This window comes from Physeter macrocephalus, chromosome 1, assembly GCF_002837175.3.
Source record: "Physeter macrocephalus isolate SW-GA chromosome 1, ASM283717v5, whole genome shotgun sequence".
NCBI lineage: Eukaryota > Metazoa > Chordata > Mammalia > Artiodactyla > Physeteridae > Physeter > Physeter macrocephalus.
In genome coordinates, this window is record NC_041214.2 from 85,371,062 (window position 1) to 85,385,976 (window position 14,915).

At 37.3% G+C, this 14,915-nt stretch overlaps 1 protein-coding gene across 5 annotated transcripts in view; it reads left to right on the top strand.

Annotated features, from left to right (window-relative positions):
* OPA1 (OPA1 mitochondrial dynamin like GTPase) overlaps positions 1-14,915 on the top strand; it is an 81,716-nt gene that overhangs the window by 54,884 nt on the left and 11,917 nt on the right. For all 5 annotated transcript variants that reach the window (XM_028492395.2, XM_028492419.2, XM_028492410.2 and 2 more), the window contains 6 exons: positions 3,973-4,138; positions 6,337-6,489; positions 7,869-7,977; positions 8,475-8,554; positions 11,647-11,787; positions 13,613-13,729. In XM_028492395.2, the coding sequence (XP_028348196.1) occupies positions 3,973-4,138; positions 6,337-6,489; positions 7,869-7,977; positions 8,475-8,554; positions 11,647-11,787; positions 13,613-13,729 (766 nt within the window). The remainder of the gene's footprint in view (positions 1-3,972; positions 4,139-6,336; positions 6,490-7,868; positions 7,978-8,474; positions 8,555-11,646; positions 11,788-13,612; positions 13,730-14,915) is intronic.

Below are 14,915 nucleotides of genomic sequence, written 5' to 3' on the forward strand. Positions count from 1 at the left end.
GATCCCTTCTAGAGAATTTTTAATTTCATTTATTGTGTTGTTCATCTCTGTTTGTTTGCTCTTTAGCTCTTCTAGATCCTTGTTAAATGTTTCTTGTATTTTCTCATTCTATTTCCTAGATTTTGGATCATCTTTACTATCATTATTCTGAATTCTTTTTCAGGTAGACTGCCTATTTCCTCTTCATTTGTTAGGTCTGGTGGGTTTTTGCCTTGCTCCTTCATCTGCTGTATGTTTCTCTGTCTTCTCATTTTGCTTATCTTACTGTGTTTGGGGTCTCCTTTTTGCAGGCTGCAAGTTCATAGTTTCCATTGTTTTTGGTGTCTGTCCCCAGTGGCTAAGGTTGGTTCAGTGGGTTGTGTAGGCTTCCTGGTGGAGGGGACTAGTGCCTGTGTTCTGGTGGATGAGGCTGGATCTTGTCTTTCTGGTGGGCTGGTCCACGTCTGGTGGTGTGTTTTGGGGTGTCTGTAGTCTTAGGATTTTAGGTAGCTTCTGTGCTAATTGATGGGGCTGTGTTCCTGTCTTGCTAGTTGTTTGGCATAGGGTGTCCAGCACTGTAGCTTGCTGGTCGTTGAGTGGAGCTGGGTCTTGGCGTTGAGATGGAGATCTCTGGGAGATTTTCGCCGGTTGATATTACGTGAAGCTGGGAGGTCTCTTGTGGACCAGTGTCCTGAACTTGGCTCTTCCACCTCAGTGGCACAGCCCTGACGCCTGGCTGGAGCACCAAGAGCCTGTCCTCCACACAGCTCAGAATAAAAGGGAGAAAAGAGAGAAAGAGAGAGAGGGAGAGAAAGAAAGGCGATAAGATAAAATAAAGTTATTAAAATAAAAAATAATTATTCAGAAAAAAATTTTTTTAAGTAATTAAAAAAAAACGGACAGACAAGAACCCTAGGACAAATGGTAAAAGCAAAGCTATACAGACAACATCACACACAGAAGCATACACATACACACTCACAGAAAAAGAAAACGGGGAAAAAAATATATATATATATATCGTTGCCCCCAAAGTCCACCTCCTCAATTTGGGATGATTTGTTGCCTATTCAGGTATTCCACAGATGCAGGGTACATCAAGTTGATTGTGGAGATTTAATCCGCTGCTCCTGAGGCTGCTGGGAGAAATTTCCTTTTCTCTTCTCTGTTCGCACAGCTCCCGGGGTTCAGCTTTGGATTTGGACCCGCCTCTGCGTGTAGGTCGCCTGAGGGCATCTGTCCTTTTCTCAGACAGGACGAGGTTAAAGGAGCAGCTGCTTCAGGGGCTCTGACTCACTCAGGTGGTGGGGAGGGAGGGGTACGGATGCGGGGCGAGTCTGTGGCGGCAGAGGCAGGCCTGACGTTGCACCAGCCTGAGGCGCGCCATGTGTTCTCCCGGGGAAGTTGTCCCTGGATCACGGGACCCTGGCAGTGGCGGGCTGCACAGGCTCCCGGCAGGGGAGGTATGGATAGTGACCTGTGCTCGCACACAGGCTTCTTGGTGGCGGCAGCAGCAGCCTTAGCGTCCCATGCCCGTCTCTGGAGCTCCTTTAAGTGGTGCTCTTAATCCCTGGCGCTCTTAATCCCATCTCCTCGAGCACCAGGAAACAAAGAGGCAAGAAAAAGTCTCGTCTCTTTGGCAGCTCCAGACTGTTTCCCAAACTCCCTTCCGGCTAGCTGTGGCACACTAACCCCTTCAGGCTGTGTTCACGCAGCCAACCCCAGTCCTCTCCCAGCGGTCTGACCTCCAAATGCCCGAGCCTCAGCTCCCAGCCCCCGCCCGTCCCGGTGGGTGAGCAGCCAAGCCTCTCGGGCTGGTGAGTGGTGACCGCACCGATCCTCTGTGCGGGAATCTCTCGCTTTGCCCTCCGCACTGTTGCTGCGCTCTCCTCCGTGGCTCTGAAGTTTCACCCCTCCGCCACACGTAGTGTAGTCTCTGCCCGCGAAGGGGCTTCCTAGTGTGTGGAAACCTTTCCTCCTTCACAGCTGCCTCCCACTGGTGCAGGTCCCGTCCCAATTCTGTTGTCTCTGTTTTTTCTTTTGCCCTACCCAGGTACGTGGGGAGTTTCTTGCCTTTTGGGAGGTTTGAGGTCTTCTGCCAGCGTTCAGTAGGTGTTCCGTAGGAGTTGTTCCACATGTAGATGTATTTCTGATGTATTTGTGGGGAGGAAGGTGATCTCCGCATCTTACTCTTCTGCCATCTTGAAGCTCCTCCTCTACGTAGTGATTTGACATTTGCATACATTATGGAACAGTCATCACGATAAGTCTAGTAACCATCTGTCCCCATACAAAGTTATTACAATATTTTTGGTCATGTTCTTCATGCTGTATATTACCTCCCCATGATTTATTTATTTTACAACTGTATGTTTTTATCTCTTTATCTTCTTCACATGTTTTGTCCTCCCTCCCATACTCTTTTGTTTTCTGGTTGTAAGGGAAAAAAGACCTGAAAATTAGCAACGGAAAACCTGCAGCTAAGCTCATTGACTCAGTAGACTTAATTTTACACAAAATATTGAGTGAGTATAAGTCAACTTGCATGGCAGGAAGTGTTGGCTCTCCTCACCCAAGAAAATTGCAGTTTGGCTTTTGGACAGAAGGGCGTGTTTCTGTTGCCCTGAGCTTTGTAACTGCATCCTAAAAGGTGAGGTTACTCCTAAGACTGATCATTTGATAAACAGGGTGTTTTAGCACTGTATAACAGTAAAGATTAGTTTGGGAGAAGCCAAATAAATATTTTCTAGAGATTTCAAATTTTTTCTTAATTGAAGTAGTTTTCTTTTTTCTATTTAGAGAACCGTATTCTTGTAAGATGTCTTTTAAAAGGTAGAATATTCAGGTTGATTATCCATCCTTTATATTATCATGAAATGTTGAACAATTTTACCTAGCAATATCCCATAATGTCTGTGCTTTGTGCTGTGGTCTGATAAATTGTTAAAATCATACCAAGAAGTTTACAGTCTTGGACTCTACTTCACAGTCAACACATATAAAGTATGTATTAATATTAGGTAAATGAACACATAAAAAGATACTTGGAATTATTAGTCATTAGGGAAATGTAAATTAAAACCATAATGAGGGCTTCCCTGGTGGCGCAGTGGTTGAGAGTCCGCCTGCCGATGCAGGGGACGCGGGTTCGTGCCCCGGTCCGGGAAGATCCCACGTGCTGCAGAGCGGCTGGGCCCGAGCCATGGCCGCTGAGTCTGCGCGTCTGTTGCTCCACAACGGGAGAGGCCACAGCAGTGAGAGGCCCGCGTACCGCAAAAAAAAAATAAAATAAAATAAAACCATAATGATATACCACTGTAAACCTATTACAGTGACCAATGTTGGCAAGACGTAGAGGATCTAGAACTCTCATACTCCTCTGGTGGGAATGTCAAATGGTTCAACCAATTTGGAAAACATTTTGGCAGTATCTTATAAAGTTAAATATATAATTACCATATGATCCAGCCATTCCACTCCTAGATATTTGCCCAAGAGAAACAAGAGCATATGTCAGACAAAGACTTGTACATGAATGCTCATAGCAGCTTTATTTGTGATAGCCAACAACTGGAAACAGCCCAAATGTCCATCAGCAGGTGAATATGTAAAGAGATTTATGCAATGGAATATTACTCAGCAAAAAAGGAAGTGAAATATTAATATACACAACAACATGGATGAATCTCAAAGTAATTATGCTGATGAAAGAAGACAGAGAAAATAAGAGTACATGCTACATGACTGCATTTATATTAAATTTTAGAAAATATAAACTAAGCTGTAGTGACAGAAAGTAGATCCAGTGGTTACAACTTTTGAGGATGATGAATAAGTTCATTATCTTGATTGCGGTGATACATAGGCATGTACATATGTCAAAACTTTAAATATGTACAATTTATTGTAAGTTGATACTTCAATAAAGCTGTTTATAAAAAATATTATATTTGAATTTAGTGTTCTTGGAATTTTTTTTTTTTTTAATTTCAGGGAGGAAATCCTTCAGCAGTCTTTGTGGGAAAGAGTATCAACTCATGTGATTGAAAACATCTATCTTCCAGCTGCACAGACCATGAATTCTGGAACTTTTAATACGACAGTGGATATCAAGCTTAAACAGTGGACTGATAAGCAGCTTCCTAATAAAGCAGTCGAGGTTAGGATATAATTTAATTAAATGGGTAAGAAGCATTATCTGAAGGGATTAGGAGCTGTGAATTTTAGGTTTTATTCCTATCACAGCCACTATCTTTCTCTTTGGTCCTTATGCTTTTTTTTTTTTTTTTTTTTTTTTTTGGGGTACGTGGGCCTCTCACTGTTGTGGCCTCTCCTGGTACGGGGGACAGGCTCATGTGGGATCCTCCCGGACGGGGGCACGATCCCGTGTCCCCTGCATCGGCAGGCGGACTGTCAACCGCTGGCCCACCAGGGAAGCCCGTTATGGTCCTTTTATTCTTTATTCCTAATCTCTGTATTGGGATTAACCTTAATGCTCCTACCAGTTACTACTGTCCAAAAATTTACTAATTGGTATGGTGTTGGTCTGATGGTATTGGTTCTCCTTCCAAAGGTAGCATTTAACAAAACCGGCAAAATTTGTTTGAATATGAAATATTTTTAACTTCTGTAGTTAGAGATTCCAATAAGGAAAATGTTTAATGGATGAAACATTTTATTTGTTGATTTTCTGCAGGGCTCAATTTTAATTAAATAATTATTTCCTTATTTAGGACCCTGCCAGAAGGTAAGACTAGGAATTGTAAGAAAGTACCTTAGAGAATGCATTTCTGATACCCATGTATCTTGGCTCTACCACTTTGTAGCTGTGCGATCCTTGGGCTGTTTGTTTAATAACCTTCCTGTTTTCTCATCTATAAAATAAGGATGTAAGTGTTGCCTACATCACAGATTGTTGTAAGGAGTCAAGGAGTTAACATATGTAGAATATTAGACAATATCTGGTCCATAGTAACCATTTGGTAAATGCCAGCTGCTATTATGATGATTATGATCATCATCCAAGTTGATCTTGCCAAGCACATTACTCTGAAGAATGATCGTTGTAGATAAGAGCCAGTGTGTCCTTTGCCTTTGTGTGAAGTTGCTCACAAAATTAGAATTCATGTTAAAAATAATTTTGTTTTTCATACCTACCTTAGAAACAAAATGTCAGTGTCTAATTATTCAGGTGTATTTTACCCCTTTCCTATCCTTCCAGTCCTTGCTGCTTTATCTCTGTGCTCAATTTCCTCAGGTCTCTTTTTCTAAGAACTCTTACAGCCACTCTGTCTAAGCTCCATGTTGCTGACCCCTGGTCTCGACACATTTCCCCCTAAAGTAATTAGAGAGCTGCTGCCACTTCTCCTCACTACTGGCTGTAACATTTTTCTGGACCCTGTCCTATAATAGCATATTTTCATATCCTAAGGTTCAAGCATCAGAAGTGATCATAAAAATGGCAAGTGATTCTGTCTTTTGCTGCTTTCTCCCTTCACACATAGGTGTGGTAGAAAGATGTGAACCTGCTGAAGGTCAGGAAACAGATTTTAATACCTCACTCTATATTCTTGGACAGTCACCTTTCTTTATGCCATAACTTCTTAATGTTTAAAATGAACAGGGCTAGATATAAAATACAATATTAACTAGCCCACTTAGTCCTAAGTAGGTTTAGTTCTTAATTGCTTTTGACACTGTGCTCTCCTTTCGGTGTTCAGATAATTGGGAATTAGCAATAGTACAAGGCTGAATAATACTCACCTGTGTTCAAAAGTATTGACACATTACCTCATATATTTGCATAAGGGCAAAGGTGTGAAAAAACTAAATCATTAAGAAATTTTAAACTTTTTACAGTATGGGAGAGGCAGGCAAACTCAGATGTTGTAGAGAGTGAAGTAAATAAGTAAGTGAACCAAGTCTGGTGGCTGATGCGGCCTGCGTGCCTTCTCTGAAGGGACAGGCAGCTCCTGTTTAGCTCCAGCAGGCGAAGGTGTACAGGAACATGGGCCCAGTGTTGCCAGGTGGTTCAAGTGAGGCTGGAAACATGGATTTTATAGGAAGTCTCTCCGTTTTTAAATGTTGGTTACTAATTTTTTAAAATTTGAGACGCTGTGTATGTGTAGCGAAACATGTCAGGAGGCGAAGTCTATTCCTCCAGCTACTAGTATGAGCTCTTGAGGGCAGAGTTTATATTTGCTATACCTTTTTTTAAAAATGTGATTTCATATGTATTTTCTGATAAACTGATCTATCACATCTACTTGGCTTAAATTCGTGTGTTTATTTTTCTTGTTATACATTAAATGAAAGTATGCGATATAGATGCAGCTTTTTTCTTTTAAATCATTCTAGGTTGCTTGGGAGACCCTACAAGAAGAATTTTCCCGCTTCATGACAGAACCGAAAGGAAAAGAGCATGATGACATATTTGATAAACTTAAAGAGGCTGTTAAGGAAGAAACTATTAAACGCCACAAGTGGAATGATTTTGCAGAGGACAGCTTGGTATGTCGTTTGTATAATAGGGTGCCAGACTCATATTTTTATATAATTTCTCAAATTGATATTCTTTTATAGAATATTTTTATGACTATTTAAATTAGGTTTTGAATTGAAAATAATGAAGGAAAGAAATAGATTTAGGAAATATAATCAGCCTTTTGACATTTTTCTGCCCTTCTAAAATCGCCCTCCCCCATTTCTTTCTTGGCTTTCATTTCAGAAGAAAATCAAACCTTGCAGTAAACAGGTTTGTATAAACTTCCACAGAATTTACATGGGCCTGAACTACGGATAGCTGCTTCTCATTTTACCCTCAGTGGTAAAAGGAATTAGATGCATTGGTTTTCAGTGGAGTTGAGTCAAAATGTTAGATTCCTAAAATCATAATGCTAACTACCATGTGTTGGATGCTTACAAGGTACCAGAAACTCTATGTATTTTGTAAGCATTATTTTATTTTGTTCTTAAGCAGTTCTATTGTTGTCATTGACAAAGCTGGGATACGAGCCCCATTGTGTCTTAATTGTAAAGCCTGGCTCCTGACCTTCATCACCTGATAAATCTTTTGTTACGTAGAATGTTCTCATCACCTAATCAAACCTTTTTAACCACCCACTCTGTTCAGACAGTTATGGGAGGAACTGTTGAAAGATAAGATTGAGCAGTTTTCTAAAAATGCATATTTCACTGTGGGCTGATCGTAATTATAGGGTTTTTTTTTTTAAAGAAATGTTGTCTTCATATTTGAAAACCATATCCATTCTTGTTAAATGCCTTAATAAGATTGGCTTACTGAGAGAGAGTGGTGCCATTTTCATTCATTCATTAATTCAAAAGCTATAAGATTTGGAAACCAATTTTCTTACAGTAAATAACTAACATTTACTTATGATTGTCTAGACCTCTTAAGCTTCCTTCCAGTATATTTTCCATTGGTGTTAACAGTGAGATAATGGTTATCGCTTTTTTTTTTTCTCCTCTCCTTTTTGAAAATGCTAACACATAGGTCATATGGCAAAAAGAAGCAGTAGAGATGATCTGAATCATTAGCTCCTGAATACCAGGGTTCTAGGGTGTAATTTTATGTAGTTAAATATGTAATTCTCTGCCCACCCCCCAACCCCCAACCATCTTCTCAATGGTGAGCTCATTTAATTTGGGCTAGGAGAAAATCTCCACTGTTTTATTTTTTAGACAGAAAGCTGACAAATAAGCAGGCCGATAATAGGACCCTCTGCATTTGTGTGGGAGGGACATACTTTTATGTTGTTGTAGATACATCTGCTAGTTTGAATATTTGCTGAGCTGTCAATTAGAATTAAAATTACTAAAATGACAAGATATACATCAAAATAGCTGTTTTTCTTTCCTTGTTATTTCAGAGGGTTATTCAGCACAATGCTTTAGAAGATCGGTCCATATCTGATAAACAGCAATGGGACGCAGCTATTTATTTTATGGAAGAGGCTCTTCAGGCTCGTCTCAAGGATAGTAAGTAGGGACATGGGTTATTGAGTTTTGAGTATTCTCAGTGGATAAAGAGTCATCTAACTTTAGTGAACATTGGTTTAAAAAAAAAAATCTAACATCTCAAGTTCTTTGTCAGTACTATTCTAGTTGAATATTATTTGTGCAATTTTTTGGTCAACTGCTTGTAACTATTAAAAATGTTAAATTGGACACATGATATTTATATGTACTTATATTCTAAAAAGCTGTAATTCAGACTATTTTAGTGTTTGCTACTATACTTATGGGAACTTTATAAGCAATTATACTTTTCATAGATTCTAAACATATATAATTGAATTCTTTCTTATATATGTACCGTATCAATTATATAGTTTTATTCTTTATTTCAACTGACTTCATATTAACAGTGTTTTGAAGTGGTTAAGAAAGCAAGATAGTATTAGTTATAATTTATGTACCTGGTAAGTGATAAAATTCCTGATAAATTAAAAAAAAAATTTTTTTAATTTTTCTAGCTGAAAATGCAATTGAAAATATGGTAGGTCCAGATTGGAAAAAGAGGTGGTTATACTGGAAGAATCGAACCCAAGAACAGGTAAAAACAAACAAATCTTTGGCATTTTAATTCAGGCATTAAAATAAAACCTCTGAATGCCTCTAAGCCAAACTTAATAATTTCAAATATTTTATATCAGCCTTTCCAAAAGACAATAAATCTTTAGAAAAAACAGTAAACTACAAAAGAAAGTTTAAAAAAAAATGCTGTATCTTTTTTTATCAAAAAGAGTGGTTGATTACTTTGTTCAAGTGCCTGTTTGAGGTAAAATGAAGATTAAATTTATAAACAGAAGAAAAAATGACAAGGACTTCAGAGGATGTAGAATGAATGTGATTAGAATACAAGATATAATGACTTTTTTAAAAACCTTTTTCTATTATTATCACTGGATTTTTCTGTTAGTTGTCTATTTAAATTATTTTATTCTTTTGCATTTTTTGCTCCTGTGTTCACAAAACAAGCATAAAAATTCAGACAGGAAGTAGAATTATAGAATTCATATTATAAACATTTAATGATCGCTTTAAAAGAACAAAATGGTAAAGACAAGTATAAATAACTTTACAAATGAATAAATAGAGGGAAAATGTGTAATCATTAAAATCCTCCCCCCCTTCCCCCCACCTGTTTTTATTCTTTCCTTGCTGTTATGGCTTCTTTTCCTATTAGCATTGAGTCTTACACCACCATCTCTTTCTTATGTTAATTCCTTAAATAAAAGATTGTAAATAGAATATAGAATCAAAATACATAGATGAAGGAAGTAATGAATAAGAAAAAGAGGTGGCATCCAATTTACTTTCCTTTCTTCCTTCCTTGAATCCATGTAATTAGAGAAATGAGACCATCAGATGTGTGTATATTGAGAGAGCAGATAAAGAGAATGAAAAATTACCAAATGACATATCATTCCTATTCTTTTTTTATTTTTTTGTTTTTATTTTAAATACAGAGTTAATTATATAATCAACACCCTATGTTTTTCTGGTTTTATGCATTTCTTGTTTCATAAGATATCTATCAGATGTAAGTCCCAGTTTGTCTTAAAATAGTGAGGGGACAGTCTTCCTCGTCTCTTTTTTTTCTGATATGATTTTTGTGGGAAAATGGGTCACTCAGAGACTGAAAAGAAGCTGAAGAAATGGACAGAGTTAGTGGTTGGGTCATGCGTGTATTCAGAGTGCATCAGTTATCTCTGCTGTACAGGTGGGCTGTGAGGAGGCAGTCTTTCGGAAAAGAATTCCTAGGGGATTCATCAGAGGTTTCTGACTTTGAGACAGGTAGAGGCATTGATTAGAAAGAACTGGTGTAAGGCAGATAAACTCCAAAGAAAAATGGTGTCTGACCTTTAAGGCTTAGTGAAATTAGGCCTAATTAGGTCTAGAATAATCAGTGATGGCAGAACTTGCCTCAACAACTAGTAGTAAATATGCTTTGGCCAAACATTCTCAGAGAGGAATGATTCCTGGTTGTAGTTACTTTCTCAGGAACTTGAACCCATAGGGAATCCCTTCAAGTGAAGCAGAGGAATTAGTTTTATTGTCAGTGCAAGGATCTGTAGCCTAGAAGAGGAATTTGGAAACCCTTCAGAGAAGAGCTTCTCTTAGGGTTTCAGGGCATCATGTGTAAGACTCAGTCTGACTGTAGAACAAACAGAGGCCATAGTTTGGAGTGTAGAGGGGAGGGACAGGAGAACCACTGGGGAGGTGTTTGTATACAGGTTTTGTTTTCTCTGTCAAAGCAAAGCGTCTGTCAGACTCACCGACTCAAGCTCTCCTCTAACCTCTAACCCTCCCACTCCCAGTTGAAAACCACTGGTCTAGGCTTCATACCTGGAGCTTTCAGTGAGAAACAGATTCTAGAAGTTGAGAATATCCCTAGGTCCCACACTGCAAGCTTAGATAGCTGTGTAACAGTTCCTTTTCTTTTTGAGTTGGCAGGATTTAGCAGGAAAAGAAACGTAAGATTGTCTTTTGCTAAAGATGAGAAATCCATGTTCTGAAAACTATATTTTGCTTTTATATTGTTACTTTTTCCTAATCTTCTGGGGAAAAACCATTCCTTTGAAACATTTTCACTTTGAGCTAAACTAATGGAAATCTTGGTCAGGATAGATGGGAGAGAGTGGTGTTCTCCTTAACAACCAGCGTTGTGGGAACAGGTGGACAGGGCAGGAAGAGTGGGAGAATATAGTTGGAGTTTTCCTTCCTGTCTCAGACCAAATAGCAGAAGTCTAAGGAAACAGTGAAATTTCTCTTTATTAAATTTCTTCTAATGTTTTCAGAGAATATTATTTAGTAGTTCCATTTACAAGCCATTTATTTGTGTTTCAGTGTTATTTTTATATAAATACTCAGATTCCATAGCTTGGTACAGTTTGGGGCAAAGTGCTATGGTAGCAACTTGTTTAGAGTAATTAGTGAATTTGAAGCTAGTTTCCTGTACCATGCGGTTTTGAAAGAAGGATGGAAAAAAATGAAAAGATAAAGTTAATTTGACACTCTACTGAGTCTTGCTTTCAGACTTACCACTAGTGTGTATGCTTTCCTCATTTGGTGAAGAGATTGTAAACAATTATAGAGAAGAGACTGGAAGTGAATTTAAGAATGTTGGGCACCTCACAGAAGCAATCTAAGAACGATTTTAACGAAAAGACTTTTTTAAAAAATCAGACTGTGAATTTTGTGTTTATCCGAAAAGGGGCATATCAACAGGCACAGGGTCTTACAGTCATCCAGTTCTTAGATATGAGGCATTTATTTATATAACATTATCTCTTCCCATGTATATAGGGCACTTTTTCCTAGATTGAAATCATACCCTAAGGTCAAGAAAGGAAGTACATAGTAAGGTGCCTGATCCTGTAACTTGGACAGTAAAACATCTCAGCCAAAGTATCGATAAAATATATCAAATAAGGCTAATCCCCTTCCCCCCTTGCCCCCTCATACATCCAGGTTGTTTTGCATTCATAAGCCGGGGTACTCTGGTTTTCCTTGTTTGTTGTGGTTGAGCTTGTGTCACCAATCATGCAAAAGTAATATATTTATTAAAATTGGGACTCTGTTTTTATAATTATGCCAAATCATGAACCATCTAAACACAGTCCTCTTTTAAACATTTCAAAGTGTGTTCATAATGAAACCAAGAATGAACTGGAGAAGATGTTGAAATGTAATGAGGAGCACCCAGCTTATCTTGCAAGTGATGAGATAACTACAGTCCGAAAGAACCTTGAATCCCGAGGAGTAGAAGTAGACCCAAGCTTGGTAATAAACTGCTGAAAAGCATGAACTTGCTTCCTTAGTCTTTGTTTCTTGTAGTAAAATGTTACTACTTCTCATGTATTACATAGATATTTAAGTGCTTAATTGCACTTTGATCGTGTGTACTTTTGGTGACAAAAAGAACTTGGTCATTTTGAGTGTGGAAACAGTTGAAATTTTATTCTCAGTATTGCTTTGAGTATAATGCTTTAATTTGTAAATGGGGAACTTGAGACTTAGAAAAGGGAAGTTATCTGGGCAAATTCAGCAGTGAGTTCTGGCAAAAGGGGAGGGACCCCACCCAGATCTCTGCACTACATTACACTGTTTCAGATTACAGAATGAAATTTTTGCTTAAATATGGCTCACTTATATGTATGTTTTTTCAGTCAAATGTATCTTAATCACGTATGGGTAAATTGGATAACGCCTTTGGGTTCTATCTCATTTTCTTTCTTCATAATAAATATGAGGATATATAATCATAGTTTAGACTGCTTTTGCTTACCTTCGTGATGCTTATTTGGAGAAAATTTTAAAAAAACAATTGTGTTTCTGGGCCTGTGTTCCCTAGTTAGTTAGGGTGTAAGGGATCAAAACTTCATTTTAACATTACCTTAAATTAGCTTAAGTGAACCCCATTTAGAAAAGTAATTCTAGTGAGGAAAACAATCATTTAAGAAGTTTCAGGGTCATGCATAGATTCTTTTAAAGATTTATTTGCTATTTATGTTTCTGCACTTGAGAAATGAGTATACTTAATTTAAAATCCACCAGAGGTCAGAACAAGAAAAGAAAACTGATGAAAAGAAACAGTTAAAGCTGCTATACATCTCATTGTTTATAAGTTGAAAATGAAATTAAAACTAATGATTACATGAAATTATTAGTTGAATATAGATTTCATTTTTCCACATTCGTCCTAGCTCTTACTAACAGTAAGTTCTGTCCGGTTGGATACATTTGAACTTTATAAGTGGTTAATATAATAGGAGGGACTTTATCCATATCTTAGGATATGGATTGGCTGTATATCTTAATTACTTTCTGTGAGTGAGAAAGTATCAGATTTTTTCCAAGAGAAACTATGTTCATTGCATTTTATGAAGCTATAAAATAGGTAGCAAAGTACTGTGATAAGAATAGTGGATAGACTAGATGTCAGGAGATGTGAATTCCAGTACACTTCCATTCCATTAGCTAGTAATATTGCCTTTAGTTATTGGTATAATCTCAGCCCCCTTTTCTCATCTGTCAAATGGTGTTGATGATGCTTGTTCTACTTTCTCAACATTATTTTTGTCGTGCTCCAAAAAAGGCAATGGTGTGGAAGACCTCTGAACACCCTAACAGACTGTATAGTAATAAAGTGGTGGGGGTCATATTGCTGAGGGAACAATGAAATTTCATAATGGGAAAGGAAATGTTGTTGGGTTGATGGACATGGTCTGAGACCAGCTTCCTAGTCTGACTCTGACCTCAGACAAGGCTCACACTTCTTTTTGCCTTGGACACATTACCTCTAACTAGAGGAAGATAATCTCCACCCTCTCTACTCTACAAGATGATTAATAATAATGCTTGTTAGAAACACTGCAAATGTTGGAAGTATATAGACTGGTAAGGAGTCAGAGTACTAGTGATCTAATCTTTATCTTGAAAAAAAAATTTTTAATGGATATAAAAGGTTGACAGAATAACAACATTGCCATTGGTTTTAATTAGCTTTTATTATAAGTAAACTTTGTATATGACTTTTCAGAATGTGTTTGATCAACCTGGAGAGCATACAGTAACTCTTTGGTCTGTTTTCTTTTTATTATTTTAGATCAAGGATACTTGGCACCAAGTTTATAGGAGACATTTCTTAAAAACAGCTCTAAACCATTGTAACCTTTGTCGAAGAGGCTTCTATTACTACCAGAGGCATTTTGTAGATTCTGAGGTAAGGTTTCCAGAAACAAAGAGAAATGTTTTTTAATGATAGTTGTTTAATTGCTTAAAAGTAAGCTTGAGGTTTAGCATTAACTTTTAAGTCTTTTGATCTTCTGAAAAAAAGTATGCGTAATTTATAGAGTGACCTAACTCTTATTTTTTCAAAGATATTTGCCACTTTTGTAGTAATTACATTTTACATATCATCCCAGTGCATATTAGATCGTGTGCATATAATAGGCACTACACTACTTTTTAAAGATTTTTTTAAGAATTAACTTTATGTTAGAAAATAATACTTTCCCATTATAGAAAGTAAATGGAATAAATAAATGTTAAAAAAAAAAACACGCAAAAGGAAACAGTATTTTGTAATCCCCTGACCTAGAAGTACTTTTAGTTAACATTTTTATGTATATCCATTCACCTCTTTCTATACATGTTGTATGTATGTGTGTGTAGATATATAACATAACCATTTATTTGCATAATGGAAATAATAATGCACTACATTTTTTATCATGCTTTCCCCCCATATTATAATTCTTTCTTTATATCATGAAAATCTATTTTTTTTGTTTTTGAATTTTTTCTATTTTTTTTTTTATACAGCACGTTCTTATTAGTTATCTATTTTATACATGTTAGTGTATATATGTCAATCCCAATCTCCCAATTCATCATACCACCACCACCCCTCTCCCTGCTTTCCCCCCTTGGTGTCCATATGTTTGTTCACTACATCTTTGTCTCTATTTCTGCCTTGCAAACCAGTTCATCTGTACCATTTTTCTGGATTCCACATATATGCATTAATATACAACATTTGTTTTTCTCTTTCTGACTTAACTTCACTCTGTATGACAGTCTCTAGGTCTATCCACGTCTCTACAAATGACCCAGTTTTGTTCCTTTTTTTATGGCTGAGTAATATTCCATTGTATATATGTACCACATCTTCTTTATCCATTCATTTTTCTATGGGCATTTAGGTTGCTTCCATAGCTGGCTATTGTAAATAGTGCTGCAGTGAACATTGGGGTGCATGTGTCTTTTTGAATTATGGTTTTCTGTGTGTATATGCCCAGTAGTGGGATTGCTGGGTCATATGGTAATTCTGTTTTTAGTTTTTTAAGGAACCTCCATACTATTCTCTATAGTGGCTGTATCAATTTACATTCCCACCAACAGTGCAA